We start from the raw sequence: 27,532 nt of genomic DNA on the forward strand, positions 1-27,532 counted from the left end.
TGATAATGAGTCTTTTTCTTTTCAACTAGTATAAGGACACAGTGTTTCATAAAAATGATGTGTTAACTGACTAATGGCTGAAGCATTGGCAAGTCATGTGATTAAACATACAGAATAGACTTAATTGTATTTGGCTACCCACCTTTAACAATTAATTGTGTACTGCATTAGCTGGGCTTTGTTGTGCTGCTGAGGATGCCAAAATTGACTTCTGTGTTTCTGCGTTAGGTTAATGATACTAAAATGTTGCCTCTTTTTTTAAAAAAAAAGTCTCTTATATCCATGTAAAATCCTTTAGAAAGCTAGAAGAATTAGAACTAGAAAACCTCTTCCTGCAAAATTGCAGAGTTATCATCCAGTGTACACAATGCATCCCTTGCACTTTAGGGTGAAAGGTCAGCACATTGGTAACTACACTTTTAGTAATAGTTAACTATTAAGTTTGTTCAAACCCAATGGAAAATAGCTTTAGTCGCTTAATTGACCATAAACTGCAAATTCCTTTCTTCACGTTTCTGTCCAGATAGCTCACTTTATAAAATTTAGAGGCTATTGATTCAAAATAATTTTTGATGTTTTATGTCTAGCAAACCTTTGAAGAGGCTGAGAAGGGTTTTGATGAAACTTTAGCTAAAGAGAAAGGCATGAATCGTGACGATCGTATACATGGTGCTTTGCTTATTTTAAATGAACTGATCCGAATAAGCAGCATGGAGGGAGAGGTAGGTTCCAGATAAATTTTTATACCAGTTACTGAGAATACCTCTATTACATGTCTCTGAAGTACTATTGAAATGCCAGTTAGGTGGAAATGCTGGAATTTTAATACAAGAGACTATTTCTGAAATTTATGAAGTAGTTTTATGAGGAGTGCCTTGTGTGAGCGATAAACAGGATTTCTTCACACCAAGTTGTACCACTGCTAGCTGTGATTCCAATGCAGTGTATGTTTGTGATTGCATGCTTTCTGGAAACTTCCCTCAATTATTTTGGCAAAAATTAGCAATCTGTAGATCTTGTTCTTTGAATGTTATATGGATAGGATTTAAACTTATGTGATTAGTTCAGCATTGACTGAACACTTCGAATGGTAATGGTAACATGCTAATGGTAATTATTAAACAGTACCTAATCATGACAGTTGCTGTTCTACTTCATAGATTCAATAGATTACTTTTCATTGAAAAATATTTTAAATATGATGGTTTATAAATTCATATAGTTATTGAATAACTATTTGGTTTATTCATTTTAATATCTTTGGTCTCGAAGAACGTCGATTTTTTTAAAGCTTTTTTCCCCTCCCTGACGCCATGAAAGCATTTACATTGAACTTGATCTGCCCTTCTTGAATTTTTAATTATGGCAATGGGTATTGTGGTATCCCACAGTTGAAAGATGCGAGTTAATTGGATGTGTTAATTGGACTCATTGCTGCACTTGCTTCCAGGCCGTGAAAGAGTGTTCAAGTTGCTCGTTCCACCAGCTAAATATTTCTTTCAACTGTCCTGCCCACAGATTTGCTGATTGGTTTTGTTTTATCAAGTATTTATTAATCTCTTTCAATATTTAAATATATTTCACAAGCAATGTAGGCAAGGACTGAAAAGGTTTCTTTAAAACTTGAGTGAAGCTGGAATTTAGAATGTAGTCTTAAAAATTCATATTGATATAAATCTTGCCTGTTGTGTGGCCTTTTGGTATAAGAGTTTGAGTCAAATTTCATCATTGTGTGTATAGCCTTTTGAATACAGTTTTAACTTTCATTTATTTTTAATAAAGCGCTTGCGTGAGGAGATGGAGGACATTACCCAACAGCAGTTAGTACATGATAAGTACTGCAAGGAGTTGATGGGATTTGGGGCTAAACCCCGTCACATTACATCCTTCACAAGTTTCCAGTCTGCACAGCCCCAACAATCAAATGCACTTCTTGGACTTCTTGGATACAATACACCACAGGGCATTACGGTATTTGGAACAACACCTGCTCCATCTAAGCCAACTTTGGTGGAAAGCAGGTACTGCCGTGAACACATGGAAGTACGGTTTGAACAGGTAGCAATATTTTGCTTAATAGTAGCTTTTTATTATACCTTCTTGACTATATATGTTTCACGTATACAATTTTAATCAACTGTATGTGGAACACACTGATTGTTTACATGGGCTTTTAGCACTTGTAACACTGTGTAGCTGGCTTTGTATTTTGCTGCAGTGTAGCATCAGGCTGCCAGTACTTTCTTGACAGCATTTTTTTTGTTTCTTATGCTCAACATGCTTGGTTGAAGACATGGAACCTTCACTGTAGTTTAGCTAGTGATAGTCTTAGTAGAATCACACAGCTCAGAAGGAGATCACTTGGCACTTCATGCCAATGCTGTCTCTTTGGATAGTAATCTTAATCAATTTTACTCAATTTTAACCCCATATCCTATAAACTTTCCTTCAGATATATTTGAGGTTAATGGTCTGTTCCTGTTTTGAATATTTTATTTATTTGACATTTTTTATCAAAAAAAATTGTTCGAACTTTCCAGCTGCGTTCACCATCTTTTTCAGGCAGTGGATTCCGGGTAAGTACACTTTTTCTCTGAATTCTCTGTCAATTGCATCAATTTACTTTATAAGATTTGTTTTTAAAATCCAGAAACTAAATGTTTTTGTTTTCAATTTAAATGTAAGTTATAAATTTGTGAACTGTGGGAAGCTATATATGCAAAGAAAGAAAGACAGGATCTGGCAGACTTGGGTAACAGACTTGAGAAGTCGATAATGCAACTCTACCTTTTATTATACCATATGGTGTCAACTTTTGCAATGGCATTCAAAACACATTGTAAGGTTGGCCTTGCTTTTTCAGTCACAAGTGAAACAAAGATACTCACCACTGATCATGAAAAATGCTATACTAACAGATAGAACATCACAGCGCAATACAGGCTCTTTGACCCTCGATGTTGCACCAACCTGTGGAACGAATCTGAAGCCCATCTAACCACCACTATTCCATTCTCGTCCGTATACCTATACAATGACCATTTAATTGCTGTTAAAGTTGGCGAGTCTACTACTGTTGCAGATGGTGCCCCTACTACTCTGAGTAAAGAAACTACCTCTGACATCTGTCCTATAACTGTTACTCCTCAATTTAATACAATGTCCCCTTGTGCTAGCCATCACCATCCGAGGAGTTAGGCTCTCACTGTCCAACCAATCTAACCCTCTGATTCTCTTATATGTCTCAATTAAGTCACCTCTCAACCTTCTTCTGTCTAAAGAAAACAGCCTCAAGTCCCTCGGCCCTCCGTACCAGACTATATCCTAGTAAATCTCCTCTGAACCCTTTCCAAAGCTTCCACACACTCCCTATAATGTGGTGATCAGAACTGTACGTAATACTCCAAGTGTGACCGCATCAGAGTTTTGTATAGCTGCAGCATAACCTCATGGTTCCGAAACTCAAACACTCTACCAATAAAAGCTAACACACCATGTGCCTTCTTAACAACCCTATCAACCTGGGTGGCAACTTTCAAGGGTCGGTGTACAGACACTGAGATCTCTCTGCTCATCTATGCTACCAAGAATCTTGCTATTAGTTCAGTACTCTGCATTCCTGTTACCCCTTCCAAAGTGAATCACTTCACACTTTTTTCCGCATTAAACTCCATTTGTTACCTCTCAGCCCAGTTCTGCAGCTTATCTATGTCTCTCTGTAATCTGCAACATCCTTCGTCACCATCTACAACTCTACCGATCTTAGTATCGTCCGGAAATTTACTAACCCATCCTTCTATGCCCTCATCCAGGTCATTTATGAAAATGATAAACAACAATGGACCCAAAACAGATCCTTGTGTTACCCCACTGTTAACTGAACTCCAGGATGAATATTTCCCATCAACCACCACCCTCTGTCTTCATTCAGCTAGCCAATTTCTGATCCAAACTGCTAAATCACCCTCAATCACATGCCTCCGTATTTTGAACAAGAGCTTACCATAGGGAACCTTATCAAACGCCTTAGTGAAATCCATATACACCTCTTCAAATGCTTTATCCCTATCCACCTGTTTGGTCACCTTCTCAAAGAACTCAATAAAGGTTTGTGAGGCAAGACCTACCCTTCACAAAACCGTGTTGACTATCCCTAATTGACTAATTCCTTTCTAGATGATTATAAATCCTATCTCTTATAAAACTTTCCAACACTTCAACCACAACTGAAATAAGGCTCACAAGTCTATAATTTCCATGGTTATCTCTACTCCATTTCTTCAACAAAGGAACAACATTCGCTATCCTGCAGTCTTCTGGCACCATTTCTGTAGACAATGATATCGTAAAGATCAAAGCCAAAGGCTCGACAATCTCCTCCCTGGCTTCTCAGAGAATCCTAGCTTAGAGTGATCTATTTGACGAACATTCTAACTCTCTGGATGTTCATTTGTTCGTAGCATCTTTAGGGATTTTCAATGTTGAGTTCCAATTATGTCATCACACTGTCCAACCATCCAATTCTCACAGCCAGCTAATCAGTCAATAAAGAACACTGTAAGCCACTGCTTAAAGGTTTTATGGAAAGTCAAATAAAAATTGGAATCTTGTGATTGTTAGAAGCTGAAATATCATAAAATGAAAATTAAAAGCATTTTAAAAATATAGTAATTTAATCATAATAAAACCACTTCATATTTCTTATTCAGGATCAGAATGGTTATTTGGTTCTGGCTATTACTCTGAACATGTTTAAAAATGCACTTGTACCTCACTGAACGTGGCTTTTTTTTAGTAGAGTTTCTAACAATGATCGAATGAAAAGGCAGTGGTATTGCTAGATGAGTTGGTAGTCTTCATGGGCTGTGCTATGGCTCCCCTCCCAAATCCAGCAATAATAATCAACAATAGCTAGGGATATTTCTTTTCATTAATAATAATTGTAGGCAAATTTAGAGGTGTTGTGATGGCAAGCCCTGAAAAATTGCCATTAAAAGAACCCTGAAAATTCAGGCTATTGTGATGGTGGTGTAGAAAAGATGACTGGCTGAACTATGATATAGTATAATGATAATCACTGGCTGAAAATAATTTTACTTGGTTGGAGGATGGGGGCATTGCTAGTGGTCCAATTCACCCTTTCAAGAAAATTTTACAAAATTGTGAAAATTCTGAAGTGTGTTTGAGGTCGATCACTAAAGTCCGATATGTTTAACACCACAGATTTGTATGTTCAGTGTGTGTTCCAGGGCATTTTGATACTTTTGCAAACTGCTTTATGCAGACAGAAGGTCCAAAATATTTAGGCTTACTAATTTCCAGTGACAGTTTACAGTTATTTTGGCTTTCCATTTTCCTGCAAAAGCAAATGCTTTTTAACATTGTAAAGGTATATTTTTATAGAGGTACCTATTTGTAATTATTAGATTAATTGATAGGGATGTGTTTACGCTCTTTCTTATTACATGAGATTCCAGGGAATTTTGATCTTGTTTGGCAATCAAGGTTTTTATTATAGATTGTATTTCAAATTCTGCATTTTTTGACATTTAAAGAATTTTTTATATTATAATTTTTCAATAATCGTCATTCAACCCTGATTTGCTTTTACCTGGCCCTAAGCCTGAGCTAAGACAGATTTGAAAATTAGACCTTGTGAATGTTATTTGAATGTTCTTTAATCTTTGCATAGGTGACTCGTTGGGTCTTGAAGTATCGTAGTAGTAAGAATCCACTGATTCAAATGGCTATTTTAAACCTGATTCCTCGACTTGCTGCTTTCCAGCCCCATTTATTCACAGGTGAGGCAATAAAAGGTACAATATTTACAGCTGCATTTATGTGCAGTATTTTAGATATGACTCGACAAAGATAATAGTCTGAAGTAAAAGGCGCTTCAGAGTGACACATTAAAGCATTTGAATAAGAAAGATAGCTTTTTTTGGTTAAATAAAACATCATGTGTGCCTCAAATATATAATAGCCTATGTTCGATACACGGCTAATTATTTTTAATTTTTGGGGAAGGCTGTTTATTTTGATATCATTCAATTCTTAGATTAGATTAGATTAGATTACTTACAGTGTGGAAACAGGCCCTTCGGCCCAACAAGTCCACACCGCCCCGCCGAAGCGCAACCCACCCATACCCTTACATCTACCCCTTACCTAACACTACGGGCAATTTAGCATGGCCAATTCACCTGACCTGCACATCTTTGGACTGTGGGAGGAAACCGGAGCACCCGGAGGAAACCCACGCAGACACGGGGAGAATGTGCAAACTCCACACAGTCAGTCGCCTGAGGCGGGAATCGAACCCGGGTCTCTGGCGCTGTGAGGCAGCAGTGCTAACCACTGTGCCACCGTGCCGCCCACTGAGAGACAAAATGAATTGTTAGATTAAGTGAACAAAAGCTTTGTCAGTAATAGGTCTTATAAAGATTAAGAGTGAGATACAGAAGCCGAATGAGCTTAGTTCCTTCACAACTAATGGCAGGGCCTCCATATGTCATAAGAGTATAAATAATAGGAACAGGATTAGGCTGCACTATTCCTTGAGCCTACTGTAGCACTTAGAAAGATGATGGCCAAGCTGTGTGGGTGTGCGACTATGCAACAATTTAGAATATTGCGTGGACAGGCCACATGCAAGTTATTGTCTCTTTTAAGATGTGTGCATGCTTAGTTATGAATCATCTTAGTAGGACAGGAGATGAGCAAAGCATGTAAAGCAATGAGGTCCTAGAGGGAACATGGCTGAGCCTTGACCTGAATTTGATTTTTTTTCTTTTATCTGTCCAATTCCCATGTTGGTTGTTTCTACAGAGACCAAAAATCTTCTGCTCTCTGTCTTGCATGCACTGACGAACATCTATAGTCCTAGAGGGAAGGGAATTTCAAAGATTCTTCATCCTATGAATGAAGCAATTTCTCCTCATCCCGGTCTGAAATTACCATGCCCCTTATCAGAGATATGGACCCCAGAGCTAAACTCTTCACCTCTGCAATGCAACCTTTCAGAATCATGTAGGTTTAAATAGCACAACTTCTGGCTCTTATTAATGCCAGAGATAATAGACTGATTCTATTTAATGTTTCCTCATAGGATGACCCTCTCTTTGCAATCTATTGAATATGTTTTGCATCCCCTTTAGGCATGTATTTCCTTCTTTTGGAGCAAAGATCAAAACTGTATACAGTACTCAAGTTGTCCTAAGAAAGCCCTACAAACTTGCATCAAGTCTCCATTAATTTTCTGCTCCAAACCTCTTGGAATTAAGGTCTTTTCAAGTTATCTGCTGCATTTGCATATAACTTTGAGTTTCTGTTACAAAGATTCCCAAATATCTCAAACAACCAACATTTGACAGTCTTTCAACATTTAAAAAGAAACTTGATTTTTCTACTGTTCTATCAAAATGAATAATCTCACATTTACGTGTATACTGTAGCAACTGCCATCTTGCCCTCTTCTTAACCAGTTATTTCTCTTTATTATGACCTTGAAGCTTATTTTATCATTAGATTTACACCCTTGGTTAACTTTGGTCTCTTTGTCTGAATTAGTAATATAAATTGTAAAAAAAAACTGAGGCCACTGCATCAAATCTTCCAGCTCGTGACTCATAACAATACACTATCCTGATGATGGTCCATTCATTCTTACTATGTTTTCACTAGTCAGTAAGTTACATCCAAACTCATGAGTTCTTTTTCTGAGCAACATTTTGTGTGACACCATCTTGAATGCCTTTTGAAAATCCAAATATTACACAAGTGGCTTGTCCTTTGTCTATTCTGCTAGATAAATTCAAAGAATTTCTAATGGATTTCTGAATCACTATTTCCCTTTCACAAAATTATGGTGTCTCTACCTAATCATATCATAATTTTCTGAGAGCCTTGCTACCGCTTCTGAATAATGATGGCTTATTTTTTTAACTGGTTGCAGCTCTGTTTTCTCACTCCCTCCCTTCTTGCTACCCTTTCTGCTAACATCAGTATAATGTGCTGAATTTTAGATTTGTGATATTCGTATGGCTCTTATGATTTTATAGTTACATTTTTATAGTCACTGTCATTGACAAGCTTGGATTAAGAGTGTAATGTTTATCTGTCTGATATTATGTATGTTTGTTATAATATTGTATTTGTCTCCAGTATACACACAAGGTCATAAAGCAATGCTAAATAATTTATTTGATCTTAGGAATTTAAGTAAATCCTTGAGTCCTCTTCTAAAGTATTAAAATTCTCTGTGTTGGAAGTATTCCAAAATTATGAGGGAATTTGATAGGGTAGATAAAGAGAAGTTATTTTCACTGACTGTAGGGTAAGTAATCAGAGGGTTCAGCTGTAAAATAATTGGTCAGTGGGAGAGAAGTGATGGCGATCTGTGGGGGTGGAGTGAATGCTGGGGGCATTAGTAGGTGTTTTGTAAGTAGCTGAGTGACAAACGAAGAGGCTGGAGTGACTGGGTGTAGTGACTGGAGAGGCGGGGGGTGGTCTTGGTGACGAAGTGGATTTGGGATTGATGGATAAGCTGATGGGTGGATGGTGAGTGAAATTGAAAGTTTCCATGTGCCTGCTCAAGAGGAAAGTTCATCTTTCTTGAGCCAAGAAGTGTGACTGAGTTTGATTATGACAGAATATGGTAGCGCCATCCCTATGCTACATCAGACAGTGTACAAAGTGGAATGCCACACACAATATTCTAACACCATCTCAGATTTGAATTGAAACACTGGATTGGAGTAGCCAGTCAGGGTTGTTGATTGTTTAAAAATCAGAAAATGATCGAGAAACTCAAGGTCTAGCAGCATCTGTCAAGAGAAAAATAGCATTAACATTTTGATTTCAGTGACCTTCCATCAGAACTGAAAATAGTTGGAAAAACATGGTATTTGTGCAAAAGAGTGAAAAGGTGCGTAAAATGGGGTGGAGAGAGAGAAAAAAAGAGAATAGGCAAATAAGATTGCTAGTGATGGGTTTAGAGAGAGATAATTGCTTGGTAGAGTGGTAATGAGAAGTGTAAATGGTTTAAATTAGGTTAGCTGTGGTGGGAGGAACTAGGAGGGTAGGCATTTACCTGTGCACTCTACAATCTAGTCTATTGTGTGCACTGCTCACAATATGGTCTCTTTTACATTGGAGAGATGAAATGCAAATTGGGTGACTGCTTTGCCAAACACCTATGCTTTGTCTGCAAAAGTGACCCTGAGCTTCTAGTTGGCTGCACGTCAACACACATTCATGCTCCCATGCCAACTTTTCTGTCTTAGTCTGCTCAACACAAGCTAGAGGAATGCACCCAACCTTCCTCCAAGGTACCTTCACAGTCTTCAGGACAGAACATAAGTTTAACAGTTTTAGAATGTGAATAGCATCTGTGTTTCTTAAGCTTTCTCCACACACCTGGGTCCTGCTTGGAATGTGTTGCCCTTAGCACAGTCTACCCATTTTCAACCTTTTGTGTTTTCGTTAGCACCCTACCTAGTATTTATTGTGCTTTCTCAGCTTATCATCACCAATCTCTTTGTTTGCTTATTCCTTTTTCTTCCTGTCTGGTGAAAGTGGAGGGGGAAGGATGGGATGAGATGGAAAGAGAAGATTCACACAATTCATGATGTAATTGATCACATGATTCCTATCAATGAGGGATGACCTGTCTAGAATGCGCACGTGATATGAGAGTTGTTTAACACCACACTGGAGAGCTATATTTAATGCTATGTACAGATGTAAATAAAGGCGTATTACGTGACATAAAATGGTGAAGAGCCTAACTTAGAGATAAAGGGAAAGCAGCCTCAATATTTGTGCAGACACCTAATCTGAGATACTCAAGATGAACATCTCAAAGTACAGGCGGCAGTATTGGCTTAAAGCACCACATAAAACAGTAGGGTACACTGGTTTTATTGTGAGATGGCCTGTTTTCCTTCTGGTATATTGAATTGTTGCCATTTTTACATTTCTCACTTAACATAGAACAACACCTGTTTGACTCCGTGAATCATCTACTTGGCTGTCTGAAGAAAGAAAAGGAACGTGCTGCTGCATTCCAGGCACTCGGTCTACTGGTGGTTGCTGTAAGAGTGGAAATTAATCCATATCTGCAGAGGATCCTAGAAATTTTAAAAGGCGCTCTCCCACCGAAGGACTTTGCACACAAGTATGATTGGACGAAATAGTTGGTCTCGACTTGTGTTAAACAAGTTATTAGCTATATAACACAACTGCAAAATTTGTCATCTCTCTGGATTAAAATTACAGATCTTTAACATTGAAATGAATAGCATCTATGAAAAATCTAAAGGCCACATATGGTCTTACTTCTACTATTGTATAGCCATCTGTGAATAAGTTCCTTTGATAAATACAAAGCCTTATTTTCCAACTGACTTTTAATACCTTTGTTATGTAAAGGAAACTGGTTGTAAATGGAAATAGGAAACTGAAAATGAGTTTTTCAAGGACATGAATGTATAAACCTATTGGAAACTTCAGACTTGGACTTTGATTCATGATTGGCCATTTCTAGCAATTGTACAAAGATTTAATTGTTTCCATCTAATTTGGTTTAAATGGCTATGGTTATAAAATAATTTATAAATAAAGCACAGTAATTTTGTGTTTCCTAGGAGGCAAAAGGCTGTTCAAGTGGATGCAACAGTATTTACTTGTATCTGTATGATCGCTAGAGCCATAGGACCAGCTATCCAGCAAGACCTTAAAGAACTACTGGAGCAAATGCTCGCTGTTGGACTCAGGTAATAACTATTTCATTAATGTTGCCATTGTTAATGTTTTTAATGTGAATTGATTAGAGTTTATGATTACCAAATTTTTTTAATGCTGAATTGAGTTTATGAAAATGCCATTAGACTTTACCAGTTGAAGGCATGAAAGAGGAGCAGAAGTAGGCATTCAGACTATCACATCCATTCTGCTATTTCATGAGATTCCATCTGATCTGATAATCCTCAAATCCATTTTCTTGCCTTATCCCAATGACTGCTGATTCTTTTAATGATTAGAAATCTGTCTATTTAAACTTTGAATATGCTCAATGACCCAACATCATCAGTCCTCCAAATGAAAGAATTCTACAGATTGACCACCCTCCGAGTAGAAATTCCTCAACTTTGTTGTAGCTAAAGCAACTCCATATTTTGGAATTATGTGCTCTTGTCCTAGACTGTCCCACAAGGGAAACAACCTTTCCACGCCTACAATATCAAATCCCCTAAGAATTCTGTGTGCTTCAAAAAGATCATCTCTTCTAAATTCCAATAAGTTTTCCTCCTTAGGAACGTGAAATTAACATTGGCTCAGATTTCTGATCAGGGTTAGAACTCTTGGTCTGAACCTTGCCAGAAATTGGGTAACTTCTTAAAACAAAAAATTTCATAGACGGTTCTTCTCCATAAACCATAAAAAAAATTTTTCTCACTGTCTTTGAAAACTCACTTTGTTACTTATGCACCATGTCTGTATAGTGCTCCACCCATTGTATTCTGTCATTTACCAGATGTACTGGTCACGACTGGGCCTTCCCGCAATTCTTGGCATCATCTTTAAAGCTCAGCCTTGCACCCAGTCAAGAATTAGAAGTCTGCAGCTACAATTCCTGTCAATTGCCCCAGATATATTTGACAGAAAGATTGGCTCATGGAGCCCTTAGTTGCCAAGGGGTGTGTGTGGCTGCTGCACGTTGAGTATGCTCTGAGATATATCCAAGGTGACAAGTTTACTAACATGAATTACTTGAGGATGTAACAAACAGGATAGATAAAGGGGAAGCAGTGGATATAATTTTTTAAAAAAATTAATTCATGGGATGTGGATGTTGCTGACTGGCCAGCGTTTATTGCATGTTCCTCATTTCCTTGTGAAGGTGGTAGTGAGCTGCCTTCTTAAACACTGCAGTCCACCCACTGTAGGTTAACTCCCAATGGCATCAGGGAGGGAATTCCAGGATTTTGATCCAGCGACAGTGAAGAAGCAGTGATATATTTTCTTGCCAGGATGACTTGCAGGTAATGGTGTTCCCATGTATCTGGTGTCCTTGTGGATACAAGTCATTTGGGTTTGGAAGGTGCTGTCTAAGGATCTTGGGTGAGCTTCCACAGTACATCTTGTACATAGCACACGTTGTTGCTACTGAGCGTCAGTGGTGGAGGGAGTGAATGTTTGTGTGGCTATTTTGTCCTGGGTGGTGTCAAGCTTCTTGAATTTTGTTGGAGCTACACCCATCTAGGCCAGTGGGGTGAATCCAATCATAGCTCTACCTTGTGCCCTGTAGATGTTTGACAGGCTTTGAAGAATTCAGGAGGTGAGTTATTCTGATCTGTTCTTGTCGCTACCATGTTCACATAGTGTGTTAAGTTGAGATTCTGGTCAACAGTAATCTCAAAGTTGTTGGTAGTGGGGGATTTTGTGACGATAACACTATTGAATGTCAAGCGGCAGTGGTTAGAAAGTCTGCAGTTGGTTATGATAATAGCCTGTGTGGCACTTGTCAGCTTATGCCTGTATATTGTGCGGATGTTGTTCCAATTGGTTATGATTGATTCGGTATCCGAGAAGTCACGAATGTTTCTGAAGATTGTGCAGTCATCTGCTTACATCCCCAATTCTGACCTTGTGATGAAAAGAGTCTGAGACATTACCCGAAGGTGTGCTGCAACTGAGATGACTGATTTCCAACAACCATGACGATTTTCCAATGTGCCAGGTATGACTCCAACCAGTGGAGAGTTTGCACCTGGGGCCCATTGATTCCAATTTTGCGCAGGCACATTTCGTTAAGTACAGCCTTAATGCCAAGGGTTGTTGGTCTCGCCTCACCTATGGAATCAGCTCGTGGGAGGTAAAAGAGAGTTTAAGGGTTATAGTGGATTATACCTGCCATAAATGTTGTTGGATGTGAATCGTATCAGATCGAATGGATTGATTGGAGGTACAGTTAGAAGCAATGAGGAATTTGTAACTGCAACAGTATATGATGAATGACAATTACAGGAAGGGGGTAAAGTCTCAAATATAGTCACATAGATGGGTTAACTCCAGGAAAGATAAGAGAGGTAGGTATTTAGGGCAGGAGTCTTTTGTGGATATACCCATTTCAAACAGGTATGCTGTTTTGGAAAACGTAAGGGGTGATGGATTCTCAGGGGGGGGGTGGGGGGGGTGGGGGGGGGGCCAGGGATATAGTGAGGAAAGAGATCGGTCTGAGACGGGTACAGCTGAGAACAGAAGTGAGTCAAACAGTCAGGGCAGGCAGGGACAAGGTAGGACTAATAAATTAAACTGCATTTATTTCAATGCAAGGGGCCTAACAGGGAAGGCAGATGAACCCTGGGCATGGTTAGCAATATGGGACTGGGATATCATAGCAATTACGGAAACATGGTTCAGGGATGGCAGGACTGGCAGCTTAATGTTCCAGGATACAAATGCTACAGGAAGGATAGAAAGGGAGGCAAGAGAGGAGGGGGGGTGGCATTTTTGATAAGGGATAGCATTACAGCTGTGTTGAGGGAGGATATTCTTGGAAATACATCCAGGGAAGTTACTTGGTGGAACTGAGAAATAAGAAAGGGATGATCACCTTATTGGGATTGTATTATAGATGCCCTAATAGTCAGAGAGAAATTGAGAAACAAACTTGTAAGGAGATCTCAGCTATCTGTAAGAATAATAGGGTGGTTATGGTAGGGGATTTTAACTTGCTAAAGATAGACTGGGACTGCTATAGTGTTAAAGGTTTAGATGGAGAGGAATTTCTTAAGTGTGTACAAGACAATTTTCTGATTCAGTATGTGGATGTACCTACTAGAGAAGGTGCAAAACTTGACCTACTCTTGGGAAATAAGGCAGGGCAGGTGACTGAGGTGTCAGTGGGGGAGCACTTTGGGGCCAGTGACCATAATTCTATTAGATTTAAAATAGTGATGGAAAAGGATAGACCAGATCTAAAAGTTGAAGTTCTAAATTGGAGGAAGGTCAATTTTGACGGTATTAGGCAAGAACTTTAGAAAGCTGATTGGGGGCAGATGTTTGCAGGTAATGGGATGGCTGGAAAATGGGAAGCCTTCAGAAATGAGATAACGAGAATCCAGAAAAAGTATATTCCAGTCAGGGTGAAAGGAAAGTCTGGTAGGTAAAGGGAATGCTGGATGACTAAAGAAATTAAGGGTTTGGTTCAGAAAAAGAAGGAAGCATATGTCAGGTATAGACAGGATAGATCGAGTGAATCCTTAGAGTATAAAGAAAGTAGGAGTATACTTAATAGAGAAATCAGGAGGGCAAAAAGGGTACATAGCTTTGGCACATAGAATTAAGGAGAATCCAAAGGGTTTTTACATTAAGGACAAAAGGGTAACTCGGGAGAGAATATGGCTCCTCAAAGATCAGCAAGGCAGCCTTTGTGTGGAGTCGCAGAAAATGGGGGAGATACTAAACAAGTATTTTGCATCAGTATTTACTGTGGAAAAGGGTGTGGAAGATATAGACTGTAGGAAAATAAATGGTGACATCTTGCAAAATGTCCCAGATTACAAAGGAGGAAGTACTGGATGCCTTGAAATGGGTAAAGGTGGATAAATCCCCAGGACCTGATCAGGTGTACCATGGAACTCTGGGAAGCTACAGAAGTGATTGCTGGACTGCTTACTGATATGTTTGTGTCATCGATAGTCACAAGTGAGGTGCCGGAAGACTGTAGGTTGGCTAACGTGGTGCCACTGTTTAAGAAGGGTGGTAAGGACAAGCCAGGGAACTATAGACCAGTAAGTATGACCTCCACCACCAGTGGTGGGCAAGTTGTTGGAGGGAATCCTGAGGGACAGAATGTACATGTATTTGGAAAGGCAAGGACTGATTAAGGATAGTCAACATAGCTTTGTGTGTGGGAAATCATGTCTCACAAACTTGATTGAGTTTTTTGAAGAAGTAACAAAGAGGATTGATGAGGGCAGAGCAGTAGATGTGATCTATATGGACTTCAGTAAGGCATTCGACAAGGTTCCCCATTAGCAAGGTTAGATCTCATGGAATACAGGGAGAACTAGCCATTTGGATATAGAACTAGCTCAAAGGTAGAAGACAGAGGGTGGTGGTGGAGGGTTGTTTTTTCAGACTGGAGGCCTGTGACCAGTGGAGTGCCACAAGGATCAGTGCTGGGTCCTCGACCTTTTATCATTTACATAAGTGATTTGGATGTGAGCACAAGAGGTACAGTTAGTAAGTTTGCAGATGACTCCAAAATTGGCGGTGTAGTGGAAAGCAAAGAGGGTTACCTCTGATTACAACAGGATCTGGACCAGATGGGCCAATGGGCTGAGAAGTGGCAGATGGAGTTTAATTCAGATAAGTGTGAGGTGCTGCATTTTGGGAAAGCAAATCAGGGCAGGACTTATACACTTAATGGTAAGGTCCTAGGGAGTGTTGCTGAAGAAAGAGACCTTGGAGTGCAGGTTCATAGCTCCTTGAAAGTGGAGTCACAGGTAAATAGGATAGTGAAGAAGGTATTTGGTATGCTTTCCTTTCTTGGTCAGAGTATTGAGTACAGGATTTGGGAGGTCATGTTGTGGCTGTACAGGACATTGGTGAGGCCACTGTTGGAATATTGTGTTCAATTCTGGTCTCCTTCCTATCGGAAAGATGTTGTGAAACTTGAAAGGATTCAGAAAAGATTTCCAAGGATGTTGCCATGGTTGGAGGATTTGAGCTATAGGGAGAGGCTGAACAGGCTGGGGCTCTTTTCCCTGGAGTGTCGGAGGCTGAGGGGTGATCTTATGAAGTTTACAAAATGATGAGGGGCATGAATAGGATAAATAGGCAAAGTCTTTTCCCTGGGGTCAGGGAGTCCAGAATTAGAGGGCAAAGGTTTAGGATGAGAGGGGAAAGATATAAAAGAGACCTAAGGGGCAACGTTTTCACACACACGGTGGTACGGATATGGAATGAGCTCCAGAGAAAGTGGTGGAGGCTGGTACAATTGCAACATTTAAGAGGCATTTGGATGGGTATATGAATAGGAAGGGTTTGGAGGGATATGGGCCAAGTGCTGGCAGGTGGGACGAGGTTGGTTTGCGATCTCTGATCGGCATGGACGGGTTGGACCAAAGGATCTGTTTTCATGCTATACATCTCTATGACTCTATGTAATGAGTTCAGTGGTTGAGTTGCTCTGACTTAACCCAAACTGGGTTTCACTGAGCTGGTGCTGCTTGATAGCACTGTTGACATTTTCCATCACTTTACTGATGATCGAAAGGAGACTGATACGGCAGTAATTGGCTGAGTTGGATGTGTCTTTTTTTAAATGTACAGGGCATATCTGGGCAGGTTTCCACATTGTTGGGTAGATGCCAATGTTGTAACTTTACTGGAAGGGCTTCACTGGGAGAGCAGCAAGCTCTACAATACAATTCTCTTTACTATCGCAGGAATGTTTTCAGGGCTCATAATCTCTGCAGTATCTAGTATCTCCACCCGTTTCTTGATATCACATGGAGTAAATCAATTTGCTGAAGACTAATATCTGTGATGCTTGGGACCACTAGAGGAGCTCTGTCCGGATTATCCACTTGGCACTTCTGGCTGAAGATTCCTGCGAATGCTTCAACCTTCCCTTTTGCACCTTTGTGCTGGGCTCTTCGATCATTGACACGGGGATACTTCTCGAGCTGCCTCCTCCAGTGAGTTGTCCACCACCATTCTTAATCGGATGTGGCAGGACTGCTGAACTTAGATCTATTGGTTTTGGGCTTGCTTAGCTCTGTCTATCACATGCTGCTATGTCTTTTTGGACCCAGCCAGCTCGATTGTTAGTGCTGCTGCTGAACCAATTTTGATGGTTGGATATTGAAATCTCCCTCAGAGAGTACATTTTATGCAAATGTCACCCTCAGGACTTCCTTGAAGTGTTGTTCAATTGGGAAGAATGTCGATCCATCAGTGGATGGAGGGTTGTATGTGGTAACCAGCAGAATGTTTCCTGGCACATGTTAACCTCAAGCCAGGAGAGTTCATGGGGTCTAGAGTCAATGTTGAGGATTCCCAGGGCAGCTCCCTCCAGACTGTATTACACTGTGCCACTATCTCTGCTGCATTTATCTTGCTGGTGGGACAGGATATATTCAGGGATGGTGATAGTGATGTCTAGGAAATTGTCTGTAAGGTGTGAATCCTTGAGTATGACAATGTCAGGCTATTGCTTTATTATGTGAGACAGCTCTCCCAAGTTTGGCACCAAACCCCTAGATGTTTTGAGGAGGACTTTGCAGGGTCAACATTGGTGTTTCTGCCGTTGTCTTTTCCGGTGCTGAGGTTGATGCCATTTCTTTGAAACTTCGTAGTGATTGATACAACTTAGTGGCTTGCAAGGCTATTTCAGAAGGCAAGCGAAGTCAGCTACGTTCGCTGTGGGTCTGCAGTCACATGTAAGCCAGACCAGGTGATGTTGGCAGATTTCGTCCTTTGAACGACATTAGTGAACTAGGTGGGTATTTTCAACAATGGTTTCATGGTCATCAGATTTTTAATTCCGGATTTTAAAAAAAAATTGGTTCAAGTTCAACCATCTGTCGTGGCGGGATTTGAAATTAGATCCCCAGAACACTGGCTGAACTTCTGGATTAGTTGATAGTCTAGTGGTAATACCATTAAGGCCATGGTCTCCCCAAAATCCAGTTTATTTAGATTTTCAGAAGGTGTTTGATAAGGTATCACACATTACACTACTTAATAAGACAAGAGCCCAAGGTGTTAGAGGTTGTATATTAGCATAGTTAGATGATTGGCTAACTAAAAGACAGAGTTGGGATAAGTGGGACATTTTCAGGATGGCATCCTGTAACTAGTGTTGTGCCACAGGGATCAGTGTTATGGCAACAATTATTTGCAACAAACATTTATGACTTGGACAGGAAACTGAATGTAGGATAGCTAAGTTTGCGAATGACAAAAGTAGATGGGAAGGTAAATAGTGAGAACAACAAAGAGTCTCAGTGACATAGATCAGTTAAAAGAGTGGGCAAAAGCTTGGAAGATGGAATATAATGTGGAGAACTGTGCAGGAAGAATAGTGAAGCTGAATATCATTTAAATGGAGAAAGCCTGTGGAAAGCTACAGAACGGAAGGGCTTGGGAGTCTTTGTACATGGATCACAAAAGCTAGCAACCAAGTTCAGTGGGTAACAGGGAAGGCAAGTGGAGTGTTAGCCATTATTTCAAAGGAAATAAAGTATAAAAGTAAGGTGATTTTGCGAGTCAGACTACAACTGGAATACTGTGAACAGTTTTGGTCCCTTATCTAAGGAAATATGTCCTGGCATTGAAGGCAGTCCAGAGAATGTTACCTCGGTTGGAACCAGGTGTGGAGTAATCCTCTGAGGAGAGGCTATGCAAGTTGAACCTGTATTCATTGGAGTTTAGAAGAATGAGAGACAACTGTATTGCAATATACAAGGTTCTTAGGAACTTGACTGGTTAGATGCGAAAAGATTGCTTACACTCTTGGGAGAGTTTAGGACCAGATGGCAGAATCTTGGAGTAAGGAGTTGAGCATTTAAGACAGATGAGGCGAAACTAGCCACCAAAAGACATAACCAAAACCATCACTAGTATCCTTACACACAGATAGAAGAGGGACACCAGCTCGACTGGGACAATACATCCATTCCAGGAAAGGCTGAACAAAGACACACAGGGATTCCTAGAGGCCTGGCATTCAAACCGGGACTCCAACAAACACATCACTTTGGACCCTGTTTACCAACCTCTCGGCCACTTTTGGAATATTGTGTGCAATTCTGGTCGTCTTCCTATTTGAAGGATGTAATGAAACTTGAAAGGGTTCAGAAAAGATTTACAAGGAGGTTTGCCAGGTTTGGAGGATTTGAGTTATAGGAGAGGCTGAATAGATTGCGGCTGTTTTCCTGTGGAGCGTTGGAGGCTGAGGTGTGACCTAGTTTATAAAATCATGAGGGACATGGATAGGGAAAGGAGACAAGATCATTTCTCTGGACTGGGGGAAACTAGAGGGCATAGGCTTGGGGTGAGATGGGAAAAATATAAAAGAGACCTAAGTGGGAACTTCTTCATGCAGAGGGTGGTGTGTGTATGGAAAGAGCTGACAGTGGAAGTGGTGGAGGCTGGTACAAATTACAGCACTTAAAAAGTATCTGGATGGGTATATGAATAGGAAGGGTTTAGAGGAATACCAACCAAATGGCTGGCAAATGGGACTAGATTAACTTTAGATATCTGGTCGGCATGGACGAGTTGGACCGAAGGGTCTGTTTACATGCAGTACATCTCAATGACTCTCGGAAAAAGGACTGGACATGGTATTACCCACCACAACAGACTAAGTCACACAAATAGAAAGTGGGACAGAACACCTGTGCTTCAATGGAGGCTCACTGATGGTTTTACCTAGCATGGTGACCAAACATCTGAGAACAAATCTACCAGCTCAGTGAACAAACTTCCAACTGGAGCCACAATCCAAGCTCCAAATCTTCTTAAAAATCACAAGAATTTCATCTCTCCTAGGGTTGTAAACTTACGGAATTCTTGTGGAGAGTGTGAATGCATTTTAATGTACCAGAGATGGCGGAAAGCATTTTTGTCTATCTGATGGTTGGCAATTTCCTTTTGAGGATAAAAATGTGCTGTGAAAATTTTAGGGTAGTTTGAATCTGGGTAAACACTCCAGTGATTATACTTGCACACTTTGCCTCCTTGCTTGATAATAATGATAATAATGACATTAATGAAAGGAAACAAGATTAATATTTATCATTACATATTTTGTAATATATAACTTGAATACTAACCTCAAGTTCTGCTGGTCTTTGGAAAAATTAGTTTATTCACTTGCAACTATACTAGTTACTCATGTATTGATGTTTCTGCTTTAAAGCCCTGCTCTGACTGCTGTCCTGCATGATCTAAGTCGACAAATACCGCAACTGAAGAAGGATATCCAAGATGGCTTACTGAAAATGTTGTCACTGGTACTGATGCATAAACCTCTTCGACATCCAGGCATGCCCAAAAGTCTAGCCCATCAGCTCGCACCCCCTAGCTTAACTAACATTCCTGAAGCAAGTGATGTTGGATGCATAACTCTTGCTCTTCGCACTTTAGGAAACTTTGAATTTGAAGGTAAAATGTGGCTGTGTGTTTTCACCTGAAGTGATGTTAGATGTAGAGTGGTCACTAGAACAGAATTGTAAAGCATTAATCAGATCATATTTCAAAGTATAAAATGGAAAACCGTCTGATCAGGCAGCACCTGTGATGAGAGAAACAATTAACATTTCATGTTGGTGACCTTTTGTCAGAACTGGAAAAAGTTAAGATTGCTATTGGATTCAAGAGGTGCAGAGATAGAACAAGGAAGGAATAAATAAAACAAAGCGTCTGCAATAGGTTGGGAGGCAGGAGCTGTTAGCTTTGAAAAAAGATGATGCAATGGGTGTGGTAATTGGACAAAGAAAGAAACATAGGATGGGTTTGGAAAAGCTGTAAATACAACAGCAGCTACCAAGGGAGAAAATTAGATTAGATTACTTAGTGTGGAAACAGGCCCTTCGGCCCAACAAGTCCACACCGACCCTCTGAAGAGCAACCCACCCAGACCCGTTCCCCTACATTTACCCCTTTATCTAACACTACAGGCAATTTAGCATGGCCAATTCACCTAACCTGCACATTTTTGGACTGTGGAGGAAACCGGAGCACCCGGAGGAAGCCCACGCAGACACTGGGAGAATGTGCAAACAGACAGATGCCTGAGGCGGGAATTGAACCTGGGTCTGTGGTGCTGTGAGGCAGCAGTGCTAACCACTGTGCCACCATGGAAGCAATGGTTATAATTTGAAGTTGTTGAGCTCAGATGGCTGTGAAGTGCCTAATCAAGACATTTTTTATTTGCTGTTTCTTAATGTTCTGTTGTTTCATTACAATAGTATGAAACACCAGGAGTGGGTAATTAAAGTGACAATGACTAGAAATTCAGAGTTCTACTTGGTGACCGAAAACAGGTGGGCTGCGAAGCAGTCAACTAATCGAAGTAAAATAGACTGCATGGTGATCAGCTAATATTGTAGCTTTTGAGTACTTAAGGTATAAAGCCAGATGTTCGAAGTGTATATGGTCCTTTCAATTTGGATTCTCCAATCAGATTTTTGATCACCCAATTTATATCTATATTAGTTTAGTATTTTTGACCACTTAACATTGGGAGGAGATTTGTTATTGTCAGATTTTAGGTTTTCATCAAGTACATGTGACAAATACATTTTCAGATTATTACCAAAGGTCAGATCTCTGATTTCTAAAAGGCAGTTGCTGATTGAAGTAAAGTAACATGGGAGCTGACCTAAAGGCTTGTTATTTCTTGTAATATGAATTCTTGAAATAGGGATAAATCATAAACATATAGCTATCAGATTAGATTAAGAATGTTTTTAAAATTAGTTACTTAAATGTTTTCATGATCTCCACTTGCAGATTTTAGTTGTCGCAGTTCTTACAAAATGCCATTGTATAATAGCATGCAATTTATGTTCTCATGTATTGAATAATGTTTGATTTGCATTTAATGCAGGTCACTCACTTACCCAGTTTGTCAGGCATTGTGCAGACCATTTCCTTAACAGTGAGCATAAAGAGATTCGAATGGAAGCAGCTCGAACTTGTTCACGACTGTTAACTCCATCAGTCCATCTTATCAGTGGACATGGGCATGTTGTCAGCCAGACAGCTGTTCAGGTGGTAGCAGATGTACTTAGTAAACTCCTTGTGGTTGGAATTACTGATCCAGGTAATTACTGAAGAAAAAAACTGTGTTAAATTACATTTAATGACATAATATCATGTGGTTCAGTGAATAACATGTTGTTGAACTTTCACTTCAACTGGAATAATTTGAAACTGTTTAAGATGTTGGATTTCTCTTCTGAGTATATTTGTACAATTTGACACAATTAGTGCAATGAGCATTTGTTTTAAATGCTGTGTTAATAAGTACGAATGTAAATTTGCAGGGTGTTTTCTGATTCTAGCAGTGTTTTGATTTATAACTGCAAGATAAGAAGATGCATTTGGCCCATGTGAGCTCACCCACCCACTGTTTTCCTCTATCACGGTTTTCATCTGTATCTCAAATTCCTGCTGTCTTCTACTTGGAATTGTATTCCACTCTTTGTATAAAGATGCTTCCTACTAAAGTTTATTTTTTGCTGGATGAACCTATGTCAGAGTTCCTACAAAACAACTACATTTGAAATAAGGTTGTGGGTTTACCTATACTGTATTATTCACTGTTGTTTATAATTTTTGTCATCTGTCAGTATAAGCCTGCTGTGATGATAAAGCCAAGGCACATGGAGGAACCTTCTGTAATGTTCAGTGCATTTTACATTTTAAGGGTGCAAACTTACCTACAGTTTTGCGATTACAGTCTTCTATTTTTACATGATAAACCTTTAAACTGCATTTATAATGGTAACCATGCATAGCATAAGTGAATTTTGCACTACTTGCCTTTATTGGACAAAAGTACTTTTGATATTTTTTCTAATTCCTCCTTTTAAGGAGAAAAGTCAACGTTTCCCTTTCTTTTACTCAGATCCTGATATTCGTTACTGTGTATTGGCCTCTTTGGATGAACGATTTGATGCTCATTTAGCACAGGCTGAAAACCTACAAGCTCTTTTTGTGGCTCTGAATGATGAAGTGTTTGAAATTCGAGAGCTTGCTATCTGCACTATTGGTAGACTGAGTAGCATGAATCCTGCATTTGTGATGCCTTTTCTTCGCAAAATGCTGATACAGGTAAACTTTTATTTTTGTTTGCTAGTGCATTTAATAAGGGGCCACATCTTTTCTTTATGATCCATAATCTGGATTGGAAGTCAGGCTACTATATAATTTAAATACCAGGAATGTTTTGCAATTTGGGGAAAAGAAATCAAGTGGTATGCATTTTTAACTGTACAAGATGGTGTTGCTGTTGAGTCAATACCACAAGGAATGTTGTGGTTCTGTTCGCCGAGCTGGGAATTTGTGTTGTAGACGTTTCAGGGGACGAAACGTCTGCAACACAAATTCCCAGCTCAGCGAACAGAACCACAACAACGAGCACCCAAGCTACAAATCTCCCAAACTTTGAACCACAAGGAATTTTTGAGTGAATGGAAACCTTCCTGCTGACAGCACTTGGATTGGTTGAGCTGTAGCTTATTACAAATCTGTAAGTGCAGAGTAGTCAGAGACCTCCAAAACCAGCAAACTAAAGTAATCATTTCCTCCTCTTCTCCCAATGTGAGTGAAAGGACAAAAACACGTTTAAAAGAGAATTCTAACAATAAAAGACCTAGGCCCACCTGATCAACTATTGAAATGAGTAGCCATTGTTTTAAAGACACCAGTATATTACCCTTGCTGAAATCCAAAGGACTGTAACAGACAATTGCTGCTACAATGGCAGCCGAAGTAGATGATAATAACAAACTGATGCATAAAACAAAACTATTTTTTCCATCATGTATATAAACCTTAGAAGTATAGAGGGTGCGAGAGCAAAAGGAAGACAAGTGGCCAGGGTAAAGAAAGAACAGCTGGGGATACCTCAAAATCCCATCATCAGATCAAAAAGGACGAGGCTGAGGTTGGAACTGAAATTCAAAGGGCTGTGTAGAACATCTTCAATTTAAATGCTGAACGTTGAGTGGGAAGCCCATGGGACTTATTGGCATCTGTAAGAGTGAGTCTGAAGAACAAACTCACAAAGAACATACCATGGATCAAATGGTAGCTTTAATTACAACTAAGAGCCTGGAGGTAAAAACTGTATGTGCAGGTGAGTTGATTAAGATAGTTAAGAAATATGAAGAGTTCTTATCAAAAGGAAAGGTTGCCTTTTATCTTCAAGTAATGCATGTACTGTAATAGGAAATGCAGGAGTTACTCAAATTCTTGCTGAGTAAAGACTTAGTTTTCCCTTCAGAACATGCAAAAAAAGCCAATGTGCTAGTAAACAGGATAAGTGGAGAGTGTATCCTGATTCTGTTTTACGAAATGCAACTGGAATGTGACTTGCTATCCAGAAATAGTAGCAGGCAGTGTTAGGAAATTAGCTGTTGACTTACTCTGTGATTTGGCTAAAGTGAAAGTTTATACCCTTGTTATAGCGTATAAGTCATACAGGCTATAAAGTTATAATCTATAATCTCAGATACTCTGAGTAAGGTTAAAATGGTGGGACAGTTATAAGAGCAAGTTTCGAGTGTCTTTTCATTGCGTGTGACTGAACCTTGCCAAGTTACTTTGAGTTCACCAGTGATGTTAATTCCTAAACTGGATGGGTTGATGAGAAAAGTCAATGCTCTAACAAAAACTGATTCGTACTGAAATCCTCGGTGAGAAGATTGTGCTGATAAATTTGGCAGTGCCTTGATCCTTTCTAAAATTGACCTAATGAAGGGGTACTGGTGAGTGGTATTAACATCTAAAGGTAGATCAGCCTGTGTTGTAACTCTTCTGGAGTAATAATGTCGTCATGCCATTCGAGTTTTAAAATGCCCCAGCTACATTCCAAAGATTAATCTATCAAGTAACTTAAATCAATTTCATAGCAGAACACTTGGAAAACAGTGACAGGATTGAACAGAGTCAGCATGGATTTGTGAAAGGGATCCCTTTGCACCAGAGCACCCCAAAGTCTCATCCCATTTAGTTAATAGGTTGCCTTCCTATTTTTTTTTTCAATCAAAATGCATGACCTCACATTTATCCACGTTAAACTCCTGGAATTCTTCGAGGATGTAACTAGAGTTGATAAGGGGCCACCAGTGGATGTGGTTTATTTGGACTTTAACAAATCTTTCGACAAAGTCCCAGATAAGAGACAAGCATGCAAAATGAAAGCTTATAGGGTTTGGGTAGCATACTGAGATGGATAGAAAACTAGCTGGCAGACAGGAAACAGAGAGTAGGTATAAACATGCCTTTTTCATAAAATCATAAGCTATAGGAGCAGAGTTAGGCCATTTGGCGTTTTAAATCCACTCCCCCATTTAGCCTATTGAATCTGCTCCACCATTTGATCGTGGCTGATCTGGTCCTCACCCTCATTTTCCTGCCTTCTCCCCATAACCTTCAACTCCTTACCAGTTAAAAATCTGTCCAACTCCTCCTCAAATTTACTCACTGTCACAGCATCCACTGCACTTTGGAGTAACAAAATCCACAGATTCACAACCCTTTGGGTGAAGTAGTTTCTCCTCAATTCTCTCTTAAATTTACTACCCCTTATCCTAAGCCAATGACCTCTCGTCTTAGAATGCCCCACAAGGGGAAGCATCTGCACCATGTCTATTTTAATCCATACTTCTATCATCTTGAATACCTCATTTTGATCTCCCCTCATTTTTCTAAATTCCAGAGAGTATAGGTCTAAACTGTTCAGTCTCTTCATACAACAAATCCCTCATCTCTGCAATCAATCTAGTGAACCTCCTCTGAACTGTCTCCAATGCCGGTACATCTTTCCTCAAATGAGGGGACCAGAAGTGTGCATAATACTCCAGGTGCAGTCTCGCCAATGCGTTGTATAGTTGCAACAATACTTCCTTATCTTTATATTCTATTCTTTTAGTTATAAAAACCAAAATTCCATTCGCTTTCTTTATTATCTGCTGTACCTGCCTGCTGGTTTTGTGACTCATGTATAGGACACCGATCCCTTTGCATTAGAGCACCCCAAAGTCTCTTCCCATTTAGATAATAGGTTTCCTTCCCATTTTTTCAGTCAAAATGCATGACCTCACACATATCCACGTTAAACTCCATCTACCACACTTTGGCCCACTCTCCTAACTTATCTATGTCCATTTGTAAGATTTGTATTTTTACATTGCTGTTATGGACCAGGGCAGACCCCCTCAAAACATTTCAAGAAAATAGCCTGGTTCCTAATTTTGCTAGTTGCTTTCAGCAGGAGTGGATATTCCAGGAGTGATGCAGCTGACCCAACCACTTAGTTTTAAACAAAACAGAATTTATTTGCAAGATTGCTAAATGAAACACAAACAAAAGAGAACAGAATGCTGAATAACTTAACCTATCCAAAAACCCAGCAGACTATCCCAACTTAATGATGCCGTTCCAAATTCTTGTATCAATCCCCATAAACACACCTTGGCAAAAGAAAAGTACAATTAAACACAGGGTCTTACAGGAGAGAGAGAGATGGCAGAGTGATTCAGCATGGAACACCTTCTTTCATGTAGCTGTTTCTTTGACAAGCAGCCTCAAAAAAAAAACTGACTGCTTGCTAAAGCCAAACCAAGCCACTCCCCTTTCATTGTTGAAGTGCTTTGTTTTATCTTAAAAGCTGCTTCAAGTAGATAAATGCAAACAAAATGGAACCTCTGTTTCACGACCCCTCTTGACAAAAAATCCAAGGACAACAAAACCTTGTTAAAGGAGCAGCATCGTCACATTTCATTTTACCATCCTGCCTACTTGTGTGTTGGCTGCCAGTTTGGCTACAGAACCTTGTATCCAATGGCAGGCAGTGACTAGAGGGGTACTGCAGGGATTAGTGCTATTCACAATATTTATTAATGATTTAGATGAGAGAATTCAATATCTCCAAATTTGGAGATGACACTAAAGTGGGTGGGAGGATGCGTAGACACTTCAGTATGATTTGGGCAAGCTGAGTGACTGGACAAATGCATGGAAGATACAGTTTATTATGGATAAATGTGAGGTTGACCACTTTGATGGCAAAAACACAAAGGCAGATGATCATCTGGCTATTAATTGAGAGGAGGGAATGTGCATTTAGACCTGAGTATCCTTGCACACCATTTGATGAAGGTAAGCACGCAGGTGTAGCAGGCATTAAATCAGGCAAATGGTATGTTGACGTTTGTGGCAAGAGCAGACATGTCTTATGGAATTATACAGGGCCTTGGTGAGACCGTACTTCGGATTTGTGTGTAGTTCTGATCGTCTTATCTGAGGATATTCTTGCTATAAGAGGGATTCCCATGAACGTTTACCAAACTGATTCCTGGGAGGTGAATTTGGCAAATGAGAAGTTGAAGCAGTTAGGATTATATTTTCTTTAGTTGAGAAGAATGGGGATGATCTCATAGAAATCTATATAATCCTAACAAGGCTAGAAAGGGTACATGCAGGAAGGATGTTCCTGGTGCTGGGCAATTCCAGAATTGAGGTCACAGTCTAAAGGTATGGGATAAACCATTTAGGACTAAGATGAGGAGAAATTTATTTAGCTGGTGTTTGGTGAGTCCATGGAATTACTACCATAGAAAGAAGTTGTGGCCAAAACATCTATGATTTCAAGGAGTTTGATATAACATTTAGACTAAAGGAATCGAAAGATTATGGAGGAACAACAGGAGCAGGCTATTCATTGGGGTGATCAGCCATGATCATAATAAATAGCAGAACAGACTCAAAGGGTTGA

At 39.7% G+C, this 27,532-nt stretch overlaps 1 protein-coding gene across 4 annotated transcripts in view; it reads left to right on the forward strand.

The window, feature by feature from the left end:
• mtor (mechanistic target of rapamycin kinase) overlaps positions 1-27,532 on the forward strand; it is a 356,079-nt gene that overhangs the window by 35,392 nt on the left and 293,155 nt on the right. For all 4 annotated transcript variants that reach the window (XM_072586719.1, XM_072586721.1, XM_072586722.1 and 1 more), the window contains exons 6-13: positions 588-722; positions 1,783-2,058; positions 5,693-5,801; positions 9,994-10,177; positions 10,647-10,775; positions 19,943-20,187; positions 21,635-21,850; positions 22,658-22,863. In XM_072586719.1, coding sequence (XP_072442820.1) covers positions 588-722; positions 1,783-2,058; positions 5,693-5,801; positions 9,994-10,177; positions 10,647-10,775; positions 19,943-20,187; positions 21,635-21,850; positions 22,658-22,863 — 1,500 coding nt within the window. The remainder of the gene's footprint in view (positions 1-587; positions 723-1,782; positions 2,059-5,692; positions 5,802-9,993; positions 10,178-10,646; positions 10,776-19,942; positions 20,188-21,634; positions 21,851-22,657; positions 22,864-27,532) is intronic.

The sequence above is a fragment of the Chiloscyllium punctatum genome, chromosome 16 (genome assembly GCF_047496795.1).
Source record: "Chiloscyllium punctatum isolate Juve2018m chromosome 16, sChiPun1.3, whole genome shotgun sequence".
Taxonomy (NCBI): domain Eukaryota; kingdom Metazoa; phylum Chordata; class Chondrichthyes; order Orectolobiformes; family Hemiscylliidae; genus Chiloscyllium; species Chiloscyllium punctatum.